The sequence below is a fragment of the Hemitrygon akajei genome, unplaced genomic scaffold, assembly GCF_048418815.1.
Source record: "Hemitrygon akajei unplaced genomic scaffold, sHemAka1.3 Scf000038, whole genome shotgun sequence".
Taxonomy (NCBI): domain Eukaryota; kingdom Metazoa; phylum Chordata; class Chondrichthyes; order Myliobatiformes; family Dasyatidae; genus Hemitrygon; species Hemitrygon akajei.
Genome location: NW_027331924.1, coordinates 2569187 through 2579550, shown reverse-complemented (window position 1 = coordinate 2579550; position 10364 = coordinate 2569187). Strand labels below are relative to the sequence as shown.

At 45.3% G+C, this 10364-nt stretch overlaps 1 protein-coding gene across 1 annotated transcript in view; it reads right to left on the bottom strand.

Annotated features, from left to right (window-relative positions):
- Nucleotides 1-6725: 6725 nt before the first annotated feature.
- LOC140720201 (uncharacterized) overlaps nt 6726-10364 on the bottom strand; it is a 57306-nt gene continuing 53667 nt past the window's right edge. The window contains exons 4-7 of the mRNA XM_073035087.1: nt 9852-9947; nt 9264-9497; nt 7035-7057; nt 6726-6960 (exon numbers count right to left, since the gene is read on the bottom strand). Coding sequence (XP_072891188.1) covers nt 6726-6960; nt 7035-7057; nt 9264-9497; nt 9852-9947 — 588 coding nt within the window. The remainder of the gene's footprint in view (nt 6961-7034; nt 7058-9263; nt 9498-9851; nt 9948-10364) is intronic.

Here is a 10364-nt window from a genome sequence, read left to right as displayed (position 1 = left end):
GTAATTTCCTTTACTCCACTAAAATACCAACACATCGGATTTCAGCTTCTCTTTCTCAAATTTCACAGTGAACTCAATCATTTTACGATCACTGCCTCCTAACGGTTCCTTCACCTCCATCTCTCTAATCACCTCTGGGTCATTACACAATATCCAATCCAGTACCTCTGATCCCCTAGTGGGCTCAACAACAAGCTGTTCTGAAAAGCCATCTCGTAGACATTCTACAAATTCTCTGTCTTGAGATCCAGTGTTGACCTGATTTTCCCAATACACTCGCATGTTAAAATCCCCCACAATTATCATAACACTGCCCTTCTGGCAAACCTTTTCTATTTCCTGTTGTAGTTTGTAGTCCACCTCACTGCAGCTGTTAGGAGGCCTGTAGATAACTGCCATCAGGGTCCATTTACCTCTGTGATTTCTTAGCTCAACCCAGAAAGATTCTGCACCTTCCAATCCTATGTCACCTCTTTCTAATGATTTAATATCATTTCTTACCAATAAAGCCACGCCACCCCCTCTGCCTACCTGCCTATCCTTCCGATACACCGTGTATCCTTGGACGTTCAGCTCTCAGAGACATGCATCCTTTAGCCACGTCTCAGTGATGGCCACAAAATTATACCTGCCAATCTGCAGCTGTATGACAAGATCATCCACCTTATTCCTTATGCTGTGTGTATTTAAGTATAACACCTTAAGTCCAGTATTTGATATTTTTGTTTTGATTGCACTGCAACTCATCCCAGTGGCTGCAAATTTGCCCCATCACCTGCCTGTCCTTCCTGACATCTTTACTGCTCACTATCTTAGATTTATTTCTGTTTTCCCCCTCCTTCGCTCTATCATTCCGGTTTCCCATCCCCCTGCCAAATTAGTTTAAACCCTCCCTAACAGCTCTATTAAACATTCCCGCTATGGTTCGGGTGTAACCCGTCCTTTTTGAACAGGTAATACTTCCCCCAGAAGAGATCCCAATGATCCAAGAATCTGAAGCCCTGCCCGCTGCACCAGTCTCTCAGCCACGCATTCATCTGCCTGATCCTACTATTCTTGCCCTCGCTAGCACGTGGCACAGGTAGCAATCCTGAGATTACTACCCTGGAGGTCCTGCTTCTCAGCTTCATTCCTAACTCCCGGAAATCTCTCTTCAGGACCTCCTCCCTTTTCCTCTCTATGTCATTGGTACCAACATGTACCAAGACAGCTGGCTGCTCTCCCTCTCCCTTCAGAATATTCTGGACCTGATCCGAGCCATCCCGTACCCTGGCACCTGGGAGGCAAGACACCATGCGGGTATCTCTACCAGGCTCACAGAATCTCCTGTCTGTTCCCCTGACTATGGAATCCCCTGTGACTACCGCATTCCTCTTCTCCCTCCTTCCCTCCTGCACAACAGCGCCAGGCTCAATGCCAGAGACCCGGTCACCGTGGCCGTCCCCTGTCAGGTCATCCCCCTCAACAGCATCCGAAACGATATACTTGTTGCTGAGGGGGGCAGCCACAGGGGTGCTCTCCACTATCCCGGCATTTCCCTTTCCTCTCCTGACAGTCACCCAGTTTTCTGACCCCTGTAGCCTAGGGATTACTACCTCCCTGTAGCTCCTGTCTATCACCTCTTCATTTTCTCTAATAAGCAGTAGGTCATCAAGCTGCAGCTCCAGATCCCTAACACTGTCTCCGAGGAGCTGAATCTCGGTTCACCTGGTGCAGATGTGGCTATCAGGGAGGCTGGAGGTCTCCCAGGATTCCCTCATCTGACACCCTGAACAAAGCACTAACCCTGCAGACATGCTACCTAATTCTACAGGAATGAAACAAAGAAAGATAGGTCAACTCACCCACTTACTTCGCCAAACACACAAACATTTTAAACCATTAGCTAATGTGCCCTGCTGTTCCCCCGTCCGTCGGGCCGATTTGCCAAGGGGAAAAAAAGAGTCGGTGCCTCGCTCTCACCTCTTCCCGTTACCGCCTAAGCCTGTTGAGCCAAAGCCCTACACTCTGCTGCCACCCACTCCGCTGCCCGCTGTATAGGGTAGTCATCTTTTTAAACTCTCCGTGCTGTCCTGCGCAGTCTCGCCGTTCTTGAACGCAAAGTTTTTTACAAAACTGCCTTCCTTCAGAATTTAGCTCCCACGCCGCCCTTCTTGTCCCAATCTAAAAAACACCTTCAGTCCTGTATTCATCAGCCTATTCCACACTGTCAACATGAAATTCAGCAAGGCCTTTGATGTCGATGATAGACCACACTTGGAGCATTGTCTGCATTTCCGGTTCCCGAATATGGGGAGGATGTCATCACACTGGACAGGAGGCTTCAGGAGGATGTTACCAGGACTGGGGGCTTGGGTTAAAAGCAGAGAGTGGATAAGCTTGGGCTATTCAGCTGTAGTGTAGGATGTTCAGGTATGACCCCTTATCGAGGGAAATAATTCATAAGGAGCTTAAATAACGTTTCTTTTTCCAAGAAATGGGAGTACAGAACCAGAGGCCTCAGATTGAAAGTGAGATGGGAAATTTTTCTGAGTGGTCTATCGGGTTACATTCTCATACAGAGGGAGGTTGGTAAATGGAATTTGCCCTCAGACGCTGTAGAAACAGGTAAAAATAAAATATTTTAAAATAAATTTGGGCAGGTACACAGATGGGAAATGGTTAGAGGGATGGGGGGGGGGGGCAAACACACACAAATGGGCCATGCTCAAGAAGACATCTTAGTCTTGCAGATTGATGAAGTGGGCCGTGAGTTCAACATCCGTCAAACCCTCCCAGATCATCCTCCTGAGGAATCTCACCCCGGAGTCTGTCTGTGAAGTGTTGATGTAACGTCACGTCAGAGGGCAGCTCAGTGCCACAGAACAGACAGACTGGGTAAGGACGGCAGATTTCAATCCTAAATGGGAATTTGTGCCTATTTCTGTGGCCGTGTATCACACTTGATTGAGTTGTTTAAATGAATAAATGACTGTCTCTGAAGAGACTGGTTTCCAGGTTACTGAGGGAAATAACAACGTACATTGCTGAGGCTCTGACTACAATCTGCCAGTCCTTCCTGTGTATGTGTGTGAGGGAGCTTTGCCAGGCCGGTTATGCTGTGCATGCTTCTCCCAAGATGAAATCTTGACCCATGTTGGTGTGTCCGAGCTCATTCTCACAATGCTTCAATGTAGTGGTCTGATCACCATAAGACATAGGAGCAGAATTAGGCATAGGAGCAGAATTAGGCCATTTGCCCATCGAGTCTGCTCCGCCATTCAATCATGGCTGATCCTTATTTCCCCTCCTCAGCCCCACTCCCTGGCCTTCTCCCCGTAACCTTTGATGCTGTGTCCAATCTAGAACCTATCAAGTTCTGCCTTAAATACACACAACAAGTTCCACAAATTCACCAGCTGCTGGCTCAAATTTCTCCGCATCTGTTTTAAATAGACCCCCCTCTATCTTCAGGCTGTGCCCTCTTGTCCTAAACTCCACCGCCATGGGAAACATCCTTTCCACATCTACTCTGTCTAGGACTTTCAACATTCGAAAGGTTTTAATGAGATTCCCCCCTCATCTTTCTAAATTCCAGCGAGTACAGACACAGAGCTATCAAACGTTCCTTGTATGATAACCCTTTCATTCCTGGAATCATCCTTATGAAATGAACCTTCTGCAATGCCAGCACATCTTTTCTTAGAAAAATTGTTCACAATACTCAAGGTGAGGCCTCACCAGTGCCTTATAAAGCCTCAGCATCACATCCCTGCTCTTGAATTGAATGCTAACATTGGATTCTGAACCACAGATTAAAAGCCAGGAGCAACAGGCTCCGGGACAGCTTCTTCAACCAGGCCATCAGACTGATTAACTCATGTGGACACAACTGAATTTCTATGTTATATTAACCAGCCTGTTGTACATATTGTTCATCATAAACTACTATAAATTGCACATTGCACATTTAGACAGAGATGTATGGTAAAGAATTTTAATCCTCAAGTATAGGAATGATGTAAGTAATAAAGTCAATTCAATTCAAATCTATTTCTTGTTTATTTTTTCATCCCAATCATTCTTTCAGTTCCTCTCTGTAGATATTTAAAAGCTTCCCAATCCTCTGTCTTCCTGCTAATTTTTGTTTAGTTGTATGCCCTCTCTTTTGCCTTTACATTAACTTGTCTTCCCTTGTCAGCCACGGTTTTACTATTTTGCCATTTGAGTATTTATTTATTTTTGGAATACATCTATCCTTCACCTTCCTCATTTTCCCAGAACTGACACCATTTCTGCTCTGCTCTCATCCCTGCCAGCATCTCCTTCCAATTTGCTTTGGCCAACTCCTCTCTCAGACCACTGTAATTTCTTTCACTCCTCTGAAATACTACAATGTCAGACTTCACTTTCTCCTTATCAGATTTCAAGTTGAACTCAGTCACGTTATGAGCACTGCCTCCTAAGGTTTCTCCTAAGGAGGTTGTGCCTCCTGTACACATCAGACTTCCAATATAACTCGGAGTCCTGCCATGTGCAGAAGTTCGCTGATGACACAGCCATAGTGGGGTATGTCAGGAATGGACAGGAGGAGGAGTATAGGAAACTGATACAGGACTTTGTGATATGGTGCAACTCAAACTACCTGCGTCTCAATATCACCAAGACCAAGGAGATGGTGGTGGACTTTAGGAGATCTAGGCCTCATATGGAGCCAGTGATCATTAATGGAGAATGTGTGGAGCAGGTTAAGACCTACAAGTATCTGGGAGTACAGTTAGACGAGAAGCTAGACTGGACTGCCAACACAGATGCCTTGTGCAGGAAGGCACAGAGGCGACTGTACTTCCTAAGAAGGTTGGCGTCATTCAATGTCTGTGGTGAGATGCTGAAGATGTTCTATAGGTCAGTTGTGGAGAGCGCCCTCTTCTTTGTGGTGGCGTGTTGGGGAGGAAGCATTAAGAAGAGGGACGCCTCACGTCTTAATAAGCTGGTAAGGAAGGCAGGCTCTGTCGTGGGCAAAGTACTGGAGAGTTTAACATCGGTAGCTGAGCGAAGGGTGCTGAGTAGGCTACGGTCAATTATGGATAACTCTGAACATCCTCTACATAGCACCATCCAGAGCTACGGTCAATTATGGATAACTCTGAACATCCTCTACATAGCACCATCCAGAGACAGAGAAGCAGTTTCAGCGACAGGTTACTATCGATGCAATGCTCCTCAGACAGGATGAAGAGGTCAATACTCCCCAATGCCATTAGGCTTTACAATTCTACCGCCAGGACTTAAGAACTTTTTAAAAGCTATTATTAATGCTTTTGAGATAGTGATTTAGATGCATATCATATTTTTTACTGAGTTAAGTATTGTATGTAATTAGTTTTGCTACAACAAGTGTATGGGACATTGGAAAAAAGTTGGAATTTCCCCATGGGGATGAATAAAGTATCTATCTATCTATCTATCTATCTTTTAACTACTCAGCTCTGGTTCAATACATAACACCCAATCCAGTAGAGCTGTTCCCCGAGTAGGCTCAACGACAAACTGCTCTAGAAAGCCATCACATTGCATTCAACAAACTCACTCTCTTGAGATCCTTTACCAACCTGATTTTCCCAATTGCCCTGCATGTTGAAATCTCCCATGATTATCATAACATTGTCCTTTTCATCAGCCTTTTCTATTTCCAGTTGTAATCTGTGGGCCTCAACCCACTGACTGTTGGGAGGCCTGTATATGACTGGTGTCAGTGTCATTTTTACTTTTGCAGTTCCTTACCTCAACCCACATGATTCAACATCTTCCAATCCTATGTTAACATCTAGCTGCTGATTTACCAACAGAGTCACACCACCCCATCGGCCTTCCTTCCTTCCTCCGATACATTGTGTAACCTTGAACATTCAGCTCCCAACTACAACCATCCTTCAGCCACGTTTCCGTGATGGCCACAACATCATACCTGACAATCTGTAATCGAGCAACAAGATCATCCACCTTATTTCTCATACTCCATGCATTGAGATATAACACTTTGTGTACTGTATCTGCTACCCTTTTTAATTCTGCATCCCTAATGCACTGATACTCACCCTGCTGGCTGCAATTTTCTCCTCGCATCTGTCCGCCCTATCTGACAGTCTGACTGCACGCTATCTTTGCATTTTTATCATCAGTCCTATCCAGAGTCCCTTCACTCTCATTCCCACCCCTCTGCCAAATTAGTTGAAACCCTCCCTAACAGCTCTATCGAACCTCTCTCAGAGAATATTGTTCCCCCTCGGGTTCAGGTGCAACCTGTCACTTTTGAACAGGTCATACTTCCCCCAGAAGAGATCCCAATGATCCAAGAATCTGAAGCTCTGCCCCCTGCACCAGCTTCTCAGCCACACATTCAGGAGGGGGTGGGGTGAAGACCTGTGTCAGTCAGAGTCTGCACTCACAGCGCTCGAAGGACTTGTGTATTTTCCTGACAATCCCTGTCACCACACTGATACCTGCTTTTATTCCCTAAAATATCACCAAGTCAGTATTAAATTCCCAGTTCCTCTGGTGGATCCAAACTCATGTCCTGGCGTGTTAGTGCAGTGTTCCTGGGATCGGGACACAGTGGTTCATCTGCCAGTCACGTGTATTGGTTGTATTGTGGCCCTGTGCTGGTGTGTTCAGGGGTCTGACATCTCCAGCTGCCCATGTGACAGTGATGTCTCCCAGTCGGTGGGGTTGATGTGGAATAAACTTCAGTTCCCCTTAATTATAATTATAAATATAGGTTCTCCTTGTATAATTATAGACAATCCTTGCTTCAAATTAGAACGCAACTGAACAGGGAGAAATGAATCTTTGTAAGTTTTACCTCGGTTAATGGCATCAAGTGTTTCTCTCAGCACTGTGTTCAACAAATAGAGGTGATCGAATTTTTCAACCGGTAGGGCCTCATCTGTCACTGACAATTCCTGGACATCATCACTGATTCTGTAAATATTAAACTGCTGGTTATAAACTGCAATTTTGAACTATACAGATTTTCACTAAAGAGTATGTCCTACCTCCTGTTCCAATGAGCTTCCTCCTGAAATAAATCAAACATAAATCTGATTAGACTTGGACTTACTGTCCACATCCGGAATTTCATCCAAATCATTACAAGGTGTTGAAAATTGCCACTCCCACAGTCACTCACACACATGGACAATAGAGAACCGTGGGTTAAATTACAGGGAAAGTTTCTGAATGTCAGACCATTACTAAGAGGATGAAACTTACAGGGAAGACAGGACAGGTTGTCCATTTTCATCTGGATATGATATCAGGGTGACAGGATGGAGGAATTTAAGATCAGTGATGGATTTAATTGTGAGAGGTGGGGGGTGAAATTCCAGATTGATTTTAATAAATCCCATAAGAAATTTAGTGAAGTGGAACTCGCTGCCACAGGAGTGGTTGAAGCGGAACAGCAGAGATTGAATGTAATGGGGAAACTGGATAAACACGTGAGCGACCATCGAGTTCGGTGCTGTGTTGCTGGGTGTGGTGAGTATGTGGGAGGAGAATTTTGAAGCAGGGAAATTGATAGAAGATGATGGACCGAATGGCCTGTTTCTGATGGAGACCGGACGAGTTGTATCCCAGGCCACTGTGGGAGGAGATTGTTTCTGATGGAGACCGGACGAGATGTACCCCAGGCCACTGTGGGAGGAGATTGTTTCTGATGGAGACCGGACGAGATATACTCCAGGCCACTGTGGGAGATTGTTTCAGATGGAGACCGGACGAGATGTACCCCAGGCCACTGTGGGAGGAGATTGTTGCTGATGGAGACCGGACGAGATGTACCCCAGGCCACTGTGGGAGGAGATTGTTTCTGATGGAGACCGGACGAGATGTACCCCAGGCCACTGTGGGAGGAGATTGTTTCTGATGGAGACCGGACGAGATGTACCCCAGGCCACTGTGGGAGGAGATTGTTTCTGATGGAGACCGGACGAGATGTACCCCAGGCCAGTGTGGGAGGAGATTGCTGAGCCTCTGCCTATGATCTTTGCATCATCAATGGGGACAGGAGAGGTTCCAGAGGATTGGAGGAATGCAGATGTCATTCCCTTATTCAAGAAAGGGAGGAGAGATAGCCCAGAAAATTATAGACCAGTGAGTGTTACTTCAGTGGTTGGTAAGTGATGGAGAAGATTCTGAGAGTCAGGATTTATGAACATTTGGAGAGGCATAATATGATCAGGTATAGTCAGCATTGCTTTGTCAAAGGCAGGTCGTTCCTTATGACCCTGATTGAATTTTTTGAGGATGTGACAAAACACATTGATGAACGTAGAACAGTAGATGTAGAGTATATGGATTTCAGCAAGGGATCCAAGGGGACATTGATTTATTCAACCAGAATTGGCTTGCCCACAGAAGACAAAGTGTGGCTGTAGACAGGTCATATTCTGCATGGAGGTTGGTGACCAGTGGTGTGCCTCAGGGCTCTGTTGTGGGACCCCTTCTCTTTGTGATTATTATAAATGCCCTGGATGAGGAAATGGAGGGATGCGTTAGTAAATTTGCTGATGACACAAATGCTGGGGATGTTGTGGATAGTGTGGAGGGCTGTCAAGAGTTTACGGTGGGAGATCGATAGGATGAAAACTGGGCTGAGAAGTGGCAGTTTGGAGTTCAACCCAGGTAAGTGTGAGGTGGTTCACTTGGTAGGTCAAATATGATGGCAGAATATGGTATTAATGGTAAGACTCTTGGCAGTGTGGAGGATCAATTGTCTGGTGAGAAACAGTTTACTGCCATTTGTAAATGCTGTGTCCAGGAGTGACGCATCTGTTTTCTGTCTTTGATTGCCCAGTCTGCATTGTGTTCTGTGTTACGTGATTGTTATTGTAACTAGTCACGTGTGTGGGGTGTGGTAATAGTGAAGGGAATAAGTTACATATCCATGCTTTGTTCTGGGCAGTTTTGAGCTGAGAACGGATGGATATCATATCGTTTGTTAACCGCTTTGTTGCTGATTAATTTGCGATTAATTACGCTGAAGTTTCATTGCTTCATGATTGTCTGTTGCAGATAAAGGATCGAATACAAATCTTCGACATTTTGGAAGGAGATTATTCGTGTGATTGACGTGTGCGTCATGCAGGTCGAACAATCTGTGTGAGATCACCAGCAGCGGCAATTGATTTGTTAGAATTGGCCGCTGTGCTGTGTTTATTTCAAATATACCACTGTTCATTTAGTGCCCTTTGACAGGAACAAATTGAAATATAATCCCTCACCTTGAGAAATATCACACCGTCTTTTTGATCCATCTGTTCCTTTAACTTAGTGATTTCCTCCTGAATAATCCTTATATTCTCTTGGAGAGCTAGAAGATTTTTCTCCATTGTGTCGAGAATCCTCTTCTCTTCTTCTTTGAGATCCCTGAGTAAGCTCTGCTCTTTCTCAGTGATAATCTGGCGCAGTTCAGCAAACTGGGATGTGATGTAGGTCTGAATGCTGGGTGACTGTTTCTGTCAAATGAAAGTGAAGATTAATTTACTGTATTGCTGTGTGTATTTCCTGATGACATTAAGGAGACCATTTGGTCTATTAATGTCCATGCTAGCTCTGAAACATTCCCATCAACCCCATTCACTGACGTTTTCCTGAAATCTATTCTCCCCATTGACCCATTTACTCCCACCTGATTCACATACACCCTCCCCACCTTTACAGGGTTAACGGTAATTAGCCATTCATCCGGCATGCCCTTGGGATGAGTCAGGATCGAACGCTGGTCACTGGAGCTGCGATACTCGTCTATTCTGCATTAAAGGGAGCAAAACTCGACTGTAATATCAGAAATTCTGCTCAGGAAGCCTCACCCGAACTCCAGAAATCTTCTCTTTCTGTTGCTGCTCCTTTTTCTGGAAGTCTGATTTCTTTTTTGTGAGAGAGTTTAAGGAAGATTTTATCTGATCCTGGAAGTCAGAGAGCGAAGGAAATAGAAACAAAGATGCATCAAAAGAAACAGGTGATCAAACCCGATTATCACACAAAATGCCAGAGGAACTCAGTGAGTCAGGCAGCATCTATTCAGGGGAAATAAACAGTCGGTGTTTCGGGATGAGACCCTTCATTTGGACTGGGAAGGAATGGGACAGCAGCCAGAATAAAAAGGTTGGGGATGAGAACCAGCTGACAGGTGACGGGTGAGACAATGTGAGGGGGAACGTGGGGGAGGGTGATGAAGTGAGAAGCTGAGAGGGGACAGGTGGAAGATGTAAAGGGCTGGAGAAGAAGGAATCTAGTACGAGAGGACAATCGACCATGGAAGAAACGGGAGGAACTGGGCTGTTTGCGGCTCTGAATGGTGAGAAGGGAGGAGGTTAGGAATC